Below are 17,074 nucleotides of genomic sequence, written 5' to 3' on the forward strand. Positions count from 1 at the left end.
GCACGCCCTAAGCTTACTAGACATAAGATCCATAAATCTCGACCTTTGCGTAATTCCCTGAGGGTGACCACTGTGCACGCGGCTTAAGTACACTTATGCTAAACTTACATCAACCTTGCGCTTGCAATCACTCACTGGTAAGCCACACGACGCGCAGCTACATGAAATGCAGTCGACTGCCACACATACTCGCATGTATTAAGCGCGCATGCGCATGCGCATGTGCTTGCGCTTCAGCTGTGCATCGAAATGAAAAATTGATTTCGGACATATGAAAAATCTCCACTGACATGAGCACCGGCTGGACATAAATAACTTTGTGAATAATTTCAATCTCATAATTTAAATTTTTGCAGCACCACAACCACCATCAACACCAACAACATCCATACCAGCATCAACAGCAATACCAACAGCCGCAATATAAGCCGCCGCCCGCTTATGCGAAGCCACCAACGAAAGTGCCTGCCACATCATTGGCGAGCACCGCCGGCACTAGCAGCGCCACATCAACTACAGCGAAAACAACAACAACAACAACAACACGTGGGCCTCTTAGTACCACAGTGAAAACAACAACGCGTCCTTACACGCGCCCAACCACGCCCAGCTGGGTCATTAGCGAAAGTGGTGTGCCCAGCAGCAGCAGCAGCAGCAGCGGCGGTAGTAGCGGTGATGGCGGCGGCGGCGGCACAATTTACCCACTGCAATCGACTACAAAGCAGCCAACAACAACAACAAGCATAATGACTACAACAACACAAAAGCATAGACCAACATCACCCACCTCAACATCAGCGCCGCCATCAAGTTCATCCGCAGCTATATTGCCTATCAGGCCAACATATAGCCCCACATGGTCCACAGCGACGACGTCGGCGCCTACGCGACCAACATCATCCACAACTACAAGCACCTCAACGTCATCGTCATCATCGTCTTCATCCTCTTCTGCTTCGCCATCCACTTCTGTCACTACAACGCACTATGTGCCTCCTACCTATGGCCATTATCCACATCCGCAGCCGTCCGATCAGCAGGAGCAGCAGCAGCAGCAGCAGCAGCACACATTGTCGCCCCACAATCTGACGACGATCGAATCGAATGAGATCTCCGATAGTTTGACAGATAACAGCACCGCTATTAAAATCATCACAGCAGCACGTAGCGGTAAGTTTTATAGGCTTCAGTAAGAGTTGCCTTGCCATTTATCACGCGCGTTGCTACATTTGCATCGGCGGTCGAGTGAGTGATGTTGGCTGGGCCGTCGGTCGTCGGCCAGACTATTTAAGCCATCATTTAACTACAGTCAATCATTCTCAAGTTGCTCGGCATAAACATAAACATTTTTTATTGACCATTTTCATAGCTAATCCTTTTCACATTCTCGATTTATTCTTCTCGTTTTTTTTTTGCTTTGCTTTTATATGCTTTTGCTGGCTGCCTTTTGGATAACTATTTGTATGTATGCAGAATGTGGCATTCCGGTTTTAGCACGTCCGGAGACCCGCATTGTGGGAGGCAAGAGTGCGGCCTTCGGTCGTTGGCCGTGGCAAGTGTCGGTGCGACGCACTACGTTCTTCGGTTTCTCTAGTACACATCGCTGTGGGGGCGCGCTGATCAACGAGAACTGGATCGCTACTGCGGGGCACTGTGTCGATGAGTAAGTAATTAAATAACTGTTAACTGTCATTATGTTATATGCATGGGATGAGATAACAAGCATTTTATTTCTGCTTGCCGCAATACGACTTTGAACTCTGGGCATTATTGATGCATTTTAAGACCTAAGACTGCGGGAGCACTATAAGTACATATGTAGTAAAATTGCATTGATTTTCTGAGAATTGCAAAAGGCGGCAACATTTTGAGCATAATTTATTGGTTTGGTGGCTTTGTCGATTTTGAAATCGCTTTCGATAGCACTAAAGGAGTGGTCTCTTGCGTAGGGAGCCTTCTGACTGCGATTGAATCGCGGAAGTGGTCTATGAAACTTTTAAAGCTAGACAAGTCACATTTCTTGGCACTGATGGGAGGCTTAACTGACCATTTGCCGATTAGAATACTTGCGATAAGACTCAACATCACCTCAAGCATCCGCCCTTTGGCTACAGCTTACGCAATCTTAGGACTTGAAACAGTTTGATTCTTTCATCTTTCGTTGGGACTTCTTCACATAACAGTAGCTGAGTTGCTCGAGCAGACAACCTCCGCAGAGCCGAAGGGAAAATGAGCAGGGACGAAATATTCTCTGTTAGCCACCTTAGCCTAGCAAAACCATTCTACCTTTGAGTTGGGTTTGATCTGGAGAGCTTCATGCGATAGAATAGGAATACTCTGAAGAAAGAGGAATAAATTTGGACTAGAATTTAATTGAGATCAGATGAGAATGCAGTAAACGAAGACTAATCGAGGGCCGCCATTACCGATGATTCCAACAGAGGGAGGCTAGCGAACCCCCATATCAATCGTATTTAATTCTCATAGATCATGATGATATGGATTTAAGGCGCGGCGCTATTTTACGAAACCACGATTCCAGAAAAATGTTATACTTTTTTAGGAGAGCTATTTTTGGGTGGCATTTGGGTGGTGTGTAAAAAATGAAGTCATTGAAGCCTTCGCCAGTTCCTCCATTAAACTTAATTGGCATTAACAACACGAATTTTCCAAGTGTTTTTTTTTATATTTTTCCTTTCTGTTTTTTCTTTCCAGTCTCCTCATATCCCAAATGCGCATACGCGTCGGCGAATATGACTTCTCCCATGTGCAAGAGCAGCTGCCCTATATCGAACGAGGTGTGGCCAAGAAAGTCGTACATCCCAAATATAATTTCTTCACTTACGAATATGATTTGGCGCTGGTGAAATTGGAACAGTCAGTCGAGTTTGCGCCACATGTCAGCCCAATATGTCTGCCACAAACGGATAGTTTGTTGATTGGCATGAATGCCACTGTGACGGGTTGGGGGCGCCTGAGTGAGGGCGGCACGCTGGCATCCGTGCTACAAGAGGTAAACGATTTGAATGCTCATAAATATCATTGCGAAAATATATATATTTCATAATTTATTTGATTTATTTTATGTGCTCGTAAATACCGCTGTGTGCAGGTATCGGTACCGATTGTTAGTAACGGCATTTGCGAGTCAATGTTTGCGCGCGCCGGCCGGCAAGAGTCGATACCGGATATCTTCGTGTGTGCGGGCTATGAGAATGGCGGACATGACTCGTGTCAAGGTGATTCGGGCGGACCACTGCAGGTGGGTTTGAGTGTGTGAAGTATTTATATTTTAATACTTTTTTTTTAACTTTTCTTATTTACCGCCACAAAACAGGTAAAAGCTGCCAATGGCCGCTTCTTTCTGGCCGGCATCATCTCCTGGGGCATTGGCTGTGCGGAGGCGAATTTGCCAGGTGTTTGCACGCGCATCTCACGCTTTGTGCCCTGGATCATGGAGAATGTGTCGTGATGGACATGGCGCATGAGAAGGATGTTGCCAACAAGCAAACGTTTGCGTCAAATTGACTGTAAATATTTAGGAATTTTAATTTTGCTTGCAATTTGAGCTTGTAAGCGAAGCACAGTGGCCTAGTTTGAGTGTGTTTCAAGCTTTCCGCGGTTTTCTACTAGAAATTTGTTCGGTTTTTTCTACCTTTTAATTTATTTGTATTAGTTAAAAAAGCGACAATATTAATTAAAAATATTTTGTTAAATACTAACTAATTTATATAAATTATGTGATTTATATTTATGAAAGTAGTTAGCCACAATTAAAAAAATTAAATAGTTTTAAGTAAATGTAGGTAAGAGCAAATGAATTTAATAACAGTTAATCAAAACAAAAAAACACAAGATCACGTTAAACGGTGAAAAGTCTAAGATCTAATAGCGCACATTTATTTTTAACAGAATTTTTAATAATTGTAATTAATGTATATTTCTAAATCACAATTTAACACTTTTCTTGTGTGATTTTTTTTTATTATCTACTTATTCCTTTTTATTGTTATTTTTTTAATTTTTAATTTTTGACTTCATGCAAATGTTTTTTTTTTTGAATTTTGAATCTAATATCTGGAATTCGCTTTTCATATTTATTTTTTACTTGACTAATTTGTAGCTATTTAATTTATTTAATTTTGTATATAATAAAAGTCATTTCATCAACACTGTTGTTATAAAGCGATGGCACACATTTTTGCAGCTGATATGTTATATGTAGTTTATAAGTACATAGTATGTATGTAATAGTGGAAAAAATCTGTTTAAAATTAGCAATGAATTCTATAAATTTTTCTTTAAATAAATGAAAGTGTGCAGGCAATAATTTAGTAACTAAATAAAATTAATTAATTAATGACTAATCTTGCCCAAAGAAGCAAATAAAAATTAATAGAAAAATTGCGAGTTGTTTCAAATAATTAAAAACACACAAAAAAAACGAAAATAATTTGAATGTCATGCGGTCGAGTTTCATATACATACATATGTATTTCCAGGTAAGTGGTATTGTAATCATAAATCTTCTTTCCACCCCACCCCCACGGCTTGCTTAAAAAGATGGGGACTGAAATTTTAATTTTAGAGGCGCGGGTGGTAGAGTAGGAAGGTAATATCTAAAACTCTGTAAGCAGTAGGTAAGTAAGGAGTACTCTTCTTCTCCATCAGGGCTTCGAAGCGGAGCGGAGCAAAGGAGCAAGGAGCTAAGGAACAAAGGATTTTAGATGGAGCTGAGCTGGAACAAAAACCTAAAAAATTTCATTTGCTCCTTAGCTCCTTAAAGAAAAATTTTCAATATTTTGTTGTTATTTTCTGGCCCAGTAACGATTTATTTTGAAATATATTTATTATTGTTTTTTCCAGAAAAATTTTCAAAAATAACGTCCTCAAGCTAAATAAAAATTAAAAAAAAAATCAATAATAAATTTACTTAAATTATAATTTTTTTTCGCTGAAAACAACCGTGTTAAATAAATTTCCCTATTTAATGAACTTGGCATTTTATTTAATTTTCTTTTGCATGCAGAAGTGTTCCTAAAGCATCTAGATGCATTAAAAATAAAATTTTCAAAAAAAATTCGCCTAAATTTTTTTTGGCGGTTAGGAATCGATATGTAAATAAATAAATAAATAAACGTTTTTATTGCGAGCTAAAGTGGAGCAAGAGCGGAGCTCGGAGCGAAATAAAATACCGAAATGGAACTAGAGCGGAGCGAAGAAAACAGAATCTTCGCTCCGAAGCCCTCCATTTACTCCTCGTCTTTTAAAGTTCAATGAGCAAATTGCAGTCAATTTTGCAATTTATATGAATGAGGAGCACCAAAAAATTTAAAAAAGTGATAAAACTTTCAAATAGCTGATCTCAATGCCGCTAGCATATCCAGCATCATTATAAAAAAAAAAATGAAATTGCAAAAGCAAAAACAATGAAAATGCCGTGAATTACAAAATAGGTCACATTCAATGTACATAAGTAGTACCTGCTACTCATGGATAGATGAAATGGAGATAATTGATAGAGTGAGATATATAAAAAAAATAAAGTAGTTTACAAAGAAGAGGCATCTTATTTTTATTTCGTTGAACAAGTGTGCGCTATTTATAAAACTACAAAAAGGCAGAGTCAATTGAACTAATATTGAAAAAATAAAAAAAAAAATGACGAAATACCAAATTTACGGTAAAGTGAGGGCTCTACCAGCAGTGACAGCAGTTTGCCAGCGGGACATTAACAGTGGCCAACGACGACGAATGATTGGCATTTTCAGTTATTAATGATGTGCGGGTTGAGTATACGATTTGAATGGTAGATTTCTAACTGAAAAAGGCAAACAAAAAAAATTTGTACAAGTAGTTGAAAAAATTCAATAAAAAGTGAGCTAAAGAATCACTATTCATATTTTACTACGAGTACCGCTAGCTAACAATTCTTTTTGTACGAACTTTTTATTTTATTCAGGTAGTTCGTTTTTTTACCAATGCTTCGTACTGCAGAAAGAAAAAAAGCAAAAAATTTCATAAAAGTATGTATCGTTTTTCACAAGCTTTTTATTCGGCTATTCCATTCTAATGTAAATTTCACTTTTTTGAACCCATGGAATACAATGCACAAAAACAACACAGAGAAAAAATTTTTATGTATGTATGTATGTAGTGACATACTTATCTTCATTTTGGATGCTTTGGATACATAAATCATTTTGCGCTTTGTCTAAGCGCCCCTTCTTCTCTTGCTGTTTAATCGTTTGTGAATTTGATTGTTACATTTATGTAAACAAAAATATTAATAAAATTGTTTTTGGCGAGCTAACACGCAAAACTTATGGAAATACATTTTATGTTAATATGCAGTAATTGACACTAATTTTTATTGAACACGCCCATACAAATTAGGCGCTTTATATTATGAGAACAATAGTCATACCGATTAATTTTACAATGAAAAGTGAATATACATATAAAATGTTTGATTTTTGGGCATCCATAAAGGCAGTGTCACACGATTGGCCATTTGCCCAAAATTGGATGAAAATCGTTACTGAATCGTGTAAATGTAGATGCACAAATATTTTTCTTTATCCTAATCCCGAAAAAAACAATTTGTTCAAATTTTTCAATAGAAGAATTATACCAATCGTGACTATAAGAAAAATATAAAAAAATTTACAAATCTGTATGAATGTAGCAATCGTGTGACACTGCCTTAAGAAGTAAAGATAAGATTTAAATGAGTCATTCAACCAATCCAAATCTAAGCGTTTTGAAAAATTCGAAATGCTACGAATAAGCTGTCAATAAACAGTTCAAAAACATGTTCCGCCTTCCATGCTCCAGAGTGCTTGTAATATACAGTTATGGACACAATTTCCTACTAATAAAAAACATTTAAAAAAGGAAAAAAATGCAATAAATACATTTTTTCTTGAAAAAAGGCCGTGTACTAATAAACAAAACGACGATATTACTAATGCACCACATTAAGGCAGCAGCAAATATCCTTTCAACCCATTTTACAGAAAAATATATTTATTGCATTTTGTTCATCACTTTACCCATAAATTTACATTTATTATAAGCAGAGAATGCATCCTGAAAGTTCAATACTTGCATCGTTTACGCACCATTCCCATAAAATGGTTGTTTTGCGATCCTTAGCAAAAGTAAAATGTTTGAATAAAAAGGCTCTACCATATCTCATTTGCCTTTCGCATTGTGTTTATTTTTGCCTTTGAGTAATTCGAACACGAATAGTTCCAACTGCCAGAGTAAGTCAAATACTTTTTGTATACATTTTTCATAATTAACTAGTTTCTCATTAGATCCAGACAAAAATCCAAAAAAATATCGTTATTGTTGTTTCAAAATAATTTTGCAAAGCTGCTCAAACTTTAAAGTTATAAAGTAGCATTTCTCAATGCTATGTTCTCGCTAAAATTATAATGCTATGTATTTATGTATATGCATACAGCTTGATTTATAATACATTGGAGTATTTACGTTGGCTGGGAGAATAGAAAAGTTGCATATTTCCGATGCTGTTGTAGCTTATAGCAACTCAGCACGCCTCCTAGCCCAATCTTTTAACTTCGTTAGTACCTCTGCTGATAGCTACTACAAATACAGCACTAAAATTCCATGCGATGTCATCTCTCAAATTTCTTATTTTCTTTAAATTTTCTGCTTATGCTTTTAATATTGGTCGAATTTACTTTTTCTTGCCAAAAATCGATTCTTTAGCTTCGTCGTACAGATCTAAAGCAAACAATTTCAAATCATCCAAGCTAGTCGGAAATTTACTTAGGGGATCCGTATCAACTTCTTCGCCCGGTTTTACTCCCTTCACGAAGTTATACGCAATGACAAATCCTTTGCGCGCCTGAAACAGGGCATCCCGTGCAAACACTTCAGCTTGTCGTGGGTAACAGAGTGAAGCCACGGTTCCGGCACCAATAGTTGTGTAAAGTACTTTTTTGACGAAACCACCACGTGCTGCAAAAATGAAACCAGACAAACCACCAACGGCAATTGCTCCGCTACGTGGCAACACATTCTGTGGTTCGTTTAGATAATCGATGGTGGACTGTGTGTGGGCTTTGGCTGTTTCTATGTAGCCGTCGAACTGAGCCTTTTGATCGGCAACGGCTTTCAGGCCTGCCTGCACCTGAACGCGCACAACACGCACACCATCTTCGATAGTTTCGTGCAGTGCGGAATCTTTTTTCGGATGTGGTTCGGACTTTACGCTGTTAAATGAACAGGGTTTAAAGTGGTAAATTGTATATGTATGTACGTCTAAATGATGCGTGTACATACCTGTGCAATTCGTGTAATGGTTGATAGAGTGGCAAATCACTGGGCCTACAGGTGAAGTTAGCTTTAACATCCTCGTTTTCAACTGCCTTCGGCTCTACCTTTTTTATGGGTACGGCGGCCAGCAACGCAGCAGTAGCTGGTGCTGTTAGAAGAACTCTTCGGAACATATTGCGACTGATTGCCCTGCAAAGTTATGGACGCGCTGATTGGCGTTAAATGCTTATCCTGCTAATGCACTAGGTCAATTTCGTGACTCTCGCTTAGTCGTCTATGTTTTCACAACAGCCTAAAATGATAAAATAAATTTTCTTCAAAATAAATGAAGTTTTAACAAAAACTAATTGCTTTAATAACTACCTGGTTGCTTGACATTGCATAAGACCCGTTTCACAAAAAGTGACAATTGGAATGACAGTTGCAAACAGCTGTTCGAATTCGCTGTGCGAGAAAAGGTGGTCAAAACAAAGTAAAGAAAAACAGGACAGTGGAGTCGAGTAGGACAAATTGTATAACTTTAATTGGATTGTATATTTTCCTAAAAATTTTTAAAATCTATGTTTAAATGAGTAAACTTGTGTTAAAAATTATGTTCCTCATTGTAAAACAATTAGTTTTAAAGGAGTCACACTTTTATATTGGTTTAATTAAATGGAGTTTATCAATTTTTTGAAATTAGAAGTAATTTACATGTTGAAATAATTCAAATACCTACCTAAGTTAAAATAAAATGTAAATTACTTTTTATTTCAAACAATTAATAAAAACCAATATAAAAGCGTGACTCCTCTAAAACTAATTGTTTTACAATGAAGAACATATTTTGAAGATAGTTAAATTTTTTTCATTTTCTATACATGTAAACTACTCTATAGCGAATTCGTCTCTATAACACTTAACTAATATAAACGCACGCCATTGATTTACGAACGCTGTCAAATTTATTTTTTTGTGTCTACCGAAATAGGTTTCCATTTCGTGAGATCCTCAGAATTGCATAAAACGTTGGTAAGGGAAATATGGATTTTTTTTAAATGATATGCAGGAACTTGTTGTTTCTATGCAAATGTATAGAAGACGGCGCGAAAGTAGGGGCAGAGGCAATTCATTTTTAAACTCTGTATACAAATTGCTCGTATATTTGCAGAAGAAACCGGATTGCCCGATACGTGTGTCCGAACGAGAAACATCAAAACAAAATTTGAAAAATTGCTTCGGCAAAAGTTTATTTATAGACACCATTTTATAACCAAATCACTTCTACTTTCTCCTAGTGAAATCCCTTTAATTCTTTTTACTAATTTCCTTTAATCACAGAGAACTCTATTTCCCACTTCGCTCTGTCTCTAATTCGCCGCGGTGTCAACTGTCATTTTTCTGCATGGAAAATGATTCAAAACAAAACAATCAAAAAACAATAGGTGCGTCCGACAAGTCAAAAATTTGTAATAGTTTTTTTCCAAATTTTTACTGGATGGCGTTCGATAACGACAAAAAATTATCGAACACACAAAAATTGAGAGAGCAAGCGTTCATTTTGTACTGGCAAAATTTTAGTCAGCAAAAATTATCCGAAAACATATGATCACAAAACATATGGTTGCAATTTTTGTAAACTAAGAAAACTGCATTTTCCGAGTTTTGGTATTTATATGCTTTTTGGCTGCCTGCTATGTGACTTTATGATAGCGCCAACTGGTTTTTACTTCTAGAAATGTTCCTGGCGAACATTGAACGTTCACTTTCCTTTTTTCTCTATGGAGGCAACATGAATTTCAGCTTTTTACAAATAAAACAAAGTCAGCTGGTGTGTCTTCTTCTTCCGGTTTTTGCAAGTAATGGCTTTGGGAGAGAATTTTCGCTTACTCTCTTGATTTTGATTGTTGGCTGGTGTTGGCTAATTTTGTTATCGAACGCAACTAATTTTGTTTTGTGCTCAATGCGAAAAGGTGGTTGGAGAAGCGCGCGACTGGTGAAAAAACCAGATAGTAAAAAGTAACTGCGCGTTTTACAAAATAAAATAATTTGGCAAAAGTAAAAATTTAGAACTTAAAAAGAGTAAAACGTATAATAGTTGATAAAGTGCGTAAGAATGAATTAAGGACAATCAAGAACAAGTTTTGCTTAGTGCTAGTGCTGGGAATTTTGTGAGAAGTCTTATAAAATCTATGCTAATGGTTAAAATTTTACAGCCATCTGCAAGCAACATAAAAGAAAATAAAATCGCTATACCTATTGCCAATAACAAGAAAAAATTTAGTACATATGTATGTATGTAGGTATTATTAATGCAAAAACGCCTCCACTTCAGCGGGCCTAGTGTTTAGGATACAGAGGCGTTGACGTAGGCGCCTGCGTTAGCACCAATAGTGTTAAAAATAGTCGAGTGATAAGAGGCTTTGCTTTGCAAGTGGCTTGCAATTGAAAATCGTTAATCGCCTTATCAGGTTATTTTTGCTTGTTGCTGGGAAACGGAATAAAAACGCCCCAATTGAGGGCAGTGGGGCGCTTCGAAAGAAAAGGCACCTGTGCTCGCATACTTAAGCCAGCAAAATTCGCCAGTAATAAGTAAAATTGTTCACAAATATATGTGGTATGTGCATATGTTAAACTTTGTAAGCAAATTTACTCAAGGAGGTCGTAGCCGAAAGTAGATTGCATCGACAGGTAGACCAATAAATTAAGGCCTAAATGTGGCACTGGTATAATGGATGTTCTCGGTAAGAGTATATCATTTGGAACTTTTATTTTAATAAAAGCATAAAAGTAGTTGATAGATGCGGGTTTTAAAGTTAGTTTTGCTCGGAGCATTGAGCAGAGTTAAGCTGAGTGGTTAAATTTCTACTTGTATGTAATCAATTTGCCAGCTATTATTTTTCGTTGAACGGCTTATCTTGTACAAACGGCCAGCACTATTAAAATAATTACTTTGCTTTTTCAGTTATGCATGCTAATAGGCAGTATATCAACCTTACATGAAGTTAAATTAATGCAAAGAGTGAATAATCGTTCTAAGCGGATGCCGGTAACAAGTGCGTACGGGAACGTGAACCAAAGTTGAAAAGTCGTTTTTGCTAATAACCGCTGCTATCAACCAGTTGAATTTTACGTGTTTGTAGTACGGTTGACAAAGACACATTTCTATGGATGTAGCAGCAGGTAGCAACTCAAGATTCAGGTTTGTAATGTCCGTTTTTATATACATATGTATGTACATAAGTATGCATTCAAATTAAAATTAATTTCTTCTTATCTATAGATATACATAAAAGGTATTTACATAAATACATATGCATTCGTTTTTGTACGTATGAAAACATACATAGTACTTGGAGGTTATCGATGTGCCAAATTTGCTACTTAAATTAAGAAAGACCCTATTTCACATCGTCGCTGAAATATAAAAAAAAACCGTAATTAACTTTTGATTGTACAAAACGCTGTAGAACTTACCTACATATACCTAATTCGATGAAATGCATCATAATCAATTTAAAAGCGAATTTTGGATTTCTAGTTAGCTACGCCTTTTTCTAGTTCTAATAGGGCCTTTCTATATTACATACATACATACATATATAGTTATGTGCGTTTAAATGTTCCACTCTGCCACACCTTTGTGCCACGCTTATGCACATATACCTACATATGTATGCGTTTAAATGTTGCGTTACGTCATTTAAAGTACAAAGTCTTATAACACATTTATGAATGTTTTACTTAATTTTTGATTCACTGTATTCTCCCAGCTCACGTGCCTTCCGGTAACAAATATCGGCAATGCACGCTTGAAAGTATTCAGGTGGCTGAGATACTGTAGTGCATACAAAACTATTTATACATTACAAACAAGTGTACATACATATCGCCCATTTACTTCAATAATGTCATAACTCAAATAAGCAAAACTCGAAATAAACGCCTTTAAAGTTTTGAATTTACATAAACTCCAACGGTAAAAACATATGTATTTTGTTCTAGTCAGTTACTACTATGAAATTTGTACACGACATAGAAGAGGAAGAGGTAATTTCTGCCTACTTAACTTAATTATTAGTGGTATTCATCTAAACCGATAACTTTATCAAGCAGATAATCTTATAAGTTTACGCACTCTGTTACATGAACGACCCACACTCTCTTTTCGTTTACACATGCGACCATAGTCGCGTTTTCTTTGGTCATAGAGCTCAGTATCACTAACTTTATACTACTAGCACGGGGATAAAGAAATTATAGAAACTACCTCACTAACTTTGCGGCCAAATTATCAGTGAAGCAAAACAAACAGACGGGATAATAATTGAACCAGATCTCTATCAGGATCATATCGTTGTTGAATTTGCGTGCAAAATTTGTATGAGGATCCCGATTATTGCCCAAGAAAACATAGCTAGAGTTGCGACAGAGTTGCATTGGCTTCAGTTTATCAAGTTTATTCAGTGAAATCGCTGGATAAATTTATCAGAAATGTGTAAACGTGTTTTCATACAAATTTTGACAGTTCATTTATAAGGTTTACACAATTATATGTTTATACGGTTTACAATGCATTTATAAGGTTTGATGAATACCCTTATTGTGTATTTTTGGGTTACGTCTGTAAGAAATATTTGGGGTATTCACAACAGTGTCGTAAGTGTCGTATTGTTGTATGTCGTGAGCTTTAAACGCCTATAAATATGTTAAGAGGTTCGCAAAGTACCATCAAAGTCATATTATGAATGCTTGCAGTGTTCAAAAATAGTTGGTTGTCGTTTCAAGTTCTCTAAACATTTATTTAAGCTTTTAAAGCTTACGACATACAACAATACGACACTTACGACACCGCTGTGAATCCCTCAATTGACTCAGTTTTTCTTCGTCGTAAAATACATATCGTCGTCTGAAATGCAAAAAAACGTAACAAACATCATCGTTTAATTGCAAAAAGTCATAACTTATAAAAAATTCAAAATTCACATTTTGATTTATATGATGGATTTCATCGAGTTACAACTCCCCACATCATGTTATGAAAAAAATTAAAATATTAGTGACGACTTTTTCCATTTCATTTACGATGTTGTTACGCCTTTTTGCATTTTAGGTGACATACATGTGTAAAGGGTGATCCCAAACTGCGTAAAACTGCTTGGACCAAGCCAAAACAAATGTTAGGGAACATTTTTCTCACAGGGCGTATTTACAGAGTTACGGCCAGTGGAAGATAAATCGATTAAATTTAAAGTAAATTTCGAAACCATCCATTATGATTTTTGTGCCACAGACAAGTTTTGCAAATTTGCAGACAATCTTTAATAATTTCATTGCAACGAGTTATTTTGAATTTGAATATCACCTATTTGCAATAACACACGCGTTTTATGATGTCGTGCGAGAGTGGAAACCACAGCAACCTCTCAAAATCATCAACAGTCGGTGTACTGCTTACCAGAATAGAGTCTTTTGTTTTGTTTATCATCAGTTGCCTCGATACAGTGCCTGGACCACCTCTCTTTACATCGAAAAATGGAATCTTGTAATATTGTAAATTAAGGTCCTTTCGAGCAGCTAATTTAAATAATAAAGATTTGACTCTGGAACAAAATGGGTTTTTTAACTTATTGATACAAAACTTGACAGTTCATTGCACTAAAATCGTGATGGATGATTGCAAAATTTATTTTAAATTTATGGGGATTTGAATACCTCCCAAGCTCATCATATTTAAGGTTTGTACGTAAAGATTTTTGCTCAAAATGAGCTACAAATCGATGATTTCGATGCTGTAATCAATTTATCTTCAACTGGCCGTAACTTAGTAAATAAGCCCGGGGGAGAAAAATGTCCCCTCAATTTTTGTTTTGTTTTTGCCCCAGGAAAACGTATGCCAAATATTTGTACGCGGTTTTGGATCACCCTATATACAGTATAACTTATATAGTTTTATAGGGTTTAATTCTAGATAGAAAAATGCTGTATTTTCCAAAAAAGAGTTTTATATTTTAGCCAAAGTTTTTATTAAAATGGTATCTTAACAAATAAAATATTGATTGTTTAACAAATAAAATATTGTATTGGAATCTAACGACTCGTAGCTTTAATGAAAAAAAAAAATTGCCAAACTTGAGATAAGAACTTTTGTCAAATGTTCACAAATTTGTGTGAGTTATTGTTACACCACTTTTGGAGGTATTTGACTTTGCGGTATATAAATAGCAGTGCTATAGGCATTATTCGCATCAAGCGGTTTGATATTTTAAAATAAAATATAATTTAATCATTGTATGTAAATATTAGTTTAAAAGCGGAAGCGGGAGCAGAACTTACATATGTACATACTATGTACCTCGCTACCTTGCTGTCGGCAAATATCAATTTTTATCACGCACTGATCCGCCTACAATATTAAAAGTTTTATTAGTTTCATTATTTACTATATTTGTACGTACTTATGTATGAGCGTCATAAATCACCGCCTGCGTGCTAATTTCTCGTCGTTTGGCTTTTTTTTTGCTTTCGCTCTCCCTCTCCCGCAACAAAGTAAAAACTTACCCATTTATTTATCAAACAAACTCTGGCTACCACCCAGCTGATAATAAACTTATTTTATAGGTCACGTTGTTAATATGTACCTAGTCTTGATTTATTCGCAGAATTGCATACTGATTACAGCTTAATTAGAACAACAATCGTCTGAGCTAGAATTTCCAGTCAGTCGTCTATAAATACCACATTGTAGAAGGCGTAACACATGACCACAGAGAGTGATAATGAAATTTTTATCATTTTATTTACTACAATGAATTGTCTAAACAATGTTTTACAAATAGCATATCAAATTTAACTATACCAAGTAGAATTTGCTTGGTGCAAAGATTAGCTTTTCCCCAAGTCAATGCATTGACTACAAATTAACTGAAAGGCCTCAAAAACCTGTGATACATTTAATTTACGTATACTCCCCTTTGGTAAAACGTTTGAAATCGTTGATAAGAAAATTATGAAAAAAGCGTGATTAATGTTTGCAGCATAACGCAACGAAATTACAGAGGCAAACACGCTTGTTATCTTATCCATGAAAATATTTATTTATTTACTCCGTTTTTACTTTTACTTTGCAGCGATGTTGACGAATATGGCTTTAAACGCTCGGATAAATTTGATTATAAAAATTATGAACAATTCATGTCCGGTTACCTGAAGACGCTCACAAAGCGCCGCATGAAATGGGAAGCCATCTTGCAGCGTAATGCCGATCTCACCATAATCGACAGTAAATTGAAGCGGTACATACGAAAGGGTATACCAGGTAATAATGAATTATGAATTCTTTTTTGAACTTATTTATAGTGTTTATGGCATTTAGTCAATTTATTAAATAATTTGTTGTACTTTCATATTTGTACTATACACATCGAGGATTTGATGAAAAGTTTTCGATTGTTATTCAATTCAGCGTGGCATACCTTGCTCTCATCATTGCCAGACAAACAAAACTTTATTTCTAGTAGTGGTCTTTAAAACGGAGCAGAGAATGTCTCCAAAATGTGATAGAAAACGATCAAATTTGGTCAGGTGCATAAAGTGATAGCAAACATCAACGTTAGAATATCCACAAAATCAATGGCGAATAGCAACCAAAAGTCGAATCGTTCAATTGCCCTATATCAGTACATCTAGAATTATCCAAATCGTCTATAATCTTCACTGAGTTGGCCAAATAAACTGAATATGAAAAAGTTGTTTGCCCTGCTAATAGCTTGAATAATAACCAACAGTTGGCAACTGAAATTTTACACGCTCCAGTGAACACCTTTCATTTAAATGAGATTACCAGCTGGGAAAGTGTTTATATGTACATGTGAAGGCAGCTGGCAAAATTAATATTTCACTAATTTTGCAATAAAAATTTATACATATCACTCGTGATTATGATTGACATTTGATTTGAATACATGTTTTTGCATAAAAAAAATAAATATTTGGCGCTCACATTCTTGTTAAATGTTTAGCAAAGCTTCTTCGTCAATTTGAGGCAAGGAAATGCATTTATGTAAATTATGTTTCTGATAAGCATCAGGGGAGATATGGAATATTTAATTACCTAAGAATTAATAATAAATAATAGCTTTTATTTCCATTCCCTTTAATTAGCTTTGCATTAAAATGCGTTCTTCTTCCCCCTTTTTTCAGGACCCTTTCGTCCTGATATATGGATGAAAATTTCTGGCGCCGCCAAATTGCAACAACGTTCACCCACTTTATATCGTAATTTGTTAAGCGCACATTACGAAAAAGAAATCTGCGATTCCATATCAATTGATCTACCTCGTACATTTCCCGACAATATTCACTTTGATATGAAAAAGGAGCGTCTCTTCAACATTTTGGTCGCGTATGCGCATCATAATCGAGAAGTTGGCTACTGCCAAGGATTGAATTATATAGCGGGTGAGTGGTACAATATGTACTCTACAAATGCTTGTTGCAAAAATCCTATGTGTCTTAAATATTGATTAACTTTATCTTCTATCTTTTTTATAGGACTATTATTGATCGTCACAGACGATGAAGAGAAATCGTTCTGGCTACTCAAACATATTGTCGAGAATATTGTACCACAGTATCATACAAAAAATATGGCAAATCTATTACGTGATTTGGCAGTATTCAAGGAAATGATTATAAGACGAGCGCCGCAAGTTAATCGGCACATAGAAAATTTAGGTAAGAATGGAATGTTTTTCAATATTTCTACAGTGTTAAAAAATAGTTT

The 17,074-nt window shown here is 35.7% G+C and overlaps 3 protein-coding genes across 6 annotated transcripts in view; 2 read left to right on the forward strand and 1 right to left on the reverse strand.

Annotated features, from left to right (window-relative positions):
* Positions 1–3,850, forward strand: part of LOC118738605 (serine proteinase stubble) — a 46,587-nt gene extending 42,737 nt beyond the window's left edge. Inside the window, exons 7-11 of the mRNA XM_036469537.1 lie at positions 357–1,170; positions 1,474–1,663; positions 2,716–3,013; positions 3,113–3,262; positions 3,338–3,850. Of these exons, the coding sequence (XP_036325430.1) occupies positions 357–1,170; positions 1,474–1,663; positions 2,716–3,013; positions 3,113–3,262; positions 3,338–3,472 (1,587 nt within the window). The 3' untranslated portion in view covers positions 3,473–3,850. The remainder of the gene's footprint in view (positions 1–356; positions 1,171–1,473; positions 1,664–2,715; positions 3,014–3,112; positions 3,263–3,337) is intronic.
* Positions 3,851–7,195: 3,345 nt separating this feature from the next.
* On the reverse strand, positions 7,196–8,774 carry LOC118738621 (MICOS complex subunit MIC27). Of its 2 annotated transcripts, XM_036469538.1 has the most exons (3): positions 8,674–8,774; positions 8,317–8,602; positions 7,196–8,246 (listed from the first exon to the last, which is right to left on the reverse strand). In XM_036469538.1, exons 2-3 carry the CDS (start codon positions 8,481–8,483, stop codon positions 7,709–7,711), a joined length of 705 nt encoding a protein of 234 aa, XP_036325431.1. In that variant the 5' UTR covers positions 8,484–8,602; positions 8,674–8,774; the 3' UTR covers positions 7,196–7,708. The 2 variants fall into 2 exon arrangements, with proteins under 2 accessions (XP_036325431.1, XP_036325434.1); XM_036469541.1 differs by lacking the exon at positions 8,674–8,774 and having other exon boundaries at positions 8,317–8,622.
* Positions 8,775–10,265: 1,491 nt separating this feature from the next.
* Positions 10,266–17,025, forward strand: LOC118750585 (growth hormone-regulated TBC protein 1-A-like; the record flags this gene model as incomplete). 3 transcript variants are annotated; one of them, XM_036485332.1, is given in 5 exon segments in its annotated part: positions 10,266–10,308; positions 11,255–11,491; positions 15,420–15,607; positions 16,492–16,749; positions 16,843–17,025. In XM_036485332.1, coding segments are annotated over 4 exon segments (664 nt in total), but the record flags the coding sequence as incomplete, so codon positions are not given.
* Positions 17,026–17,074: the final 49 nt, after the last annotated feature.

This window comes from Rhagoletis pomonella, unplaced genomic scaffold (genome assembly GCF_013731165.1).
Source record: "Rhagoletis pomonella isolate Grant_MI unplaced genomic scaffold, Rhpom_1.0 Rhpom_scaffold_00001, whole genome shotgun sequence".
Classification (NCBI taxonomy): domain Eukaryota; kingdom Metazoa; phylum Arthropoda; class Insecta; order Diptera; family Tephritidae; genus Rhagoletis; species Rhagoletis pomonella.

Coding starts and splice junctions, on each gene's coding strand:
- LOC118738621 (XM_036469538.1), bottom strand. CDS start 8,483: ATGTTCCGAAGAGTTCTTCTAACAGCACCAGCTACTGCTGCGTTGCTG. Junction 8,247..8,316: donor CCATTACACGAATTGCACAG/GTATGTACACGC, acceptor TTCATTTAACAG/CGTAAAGTCCGAACCACATC.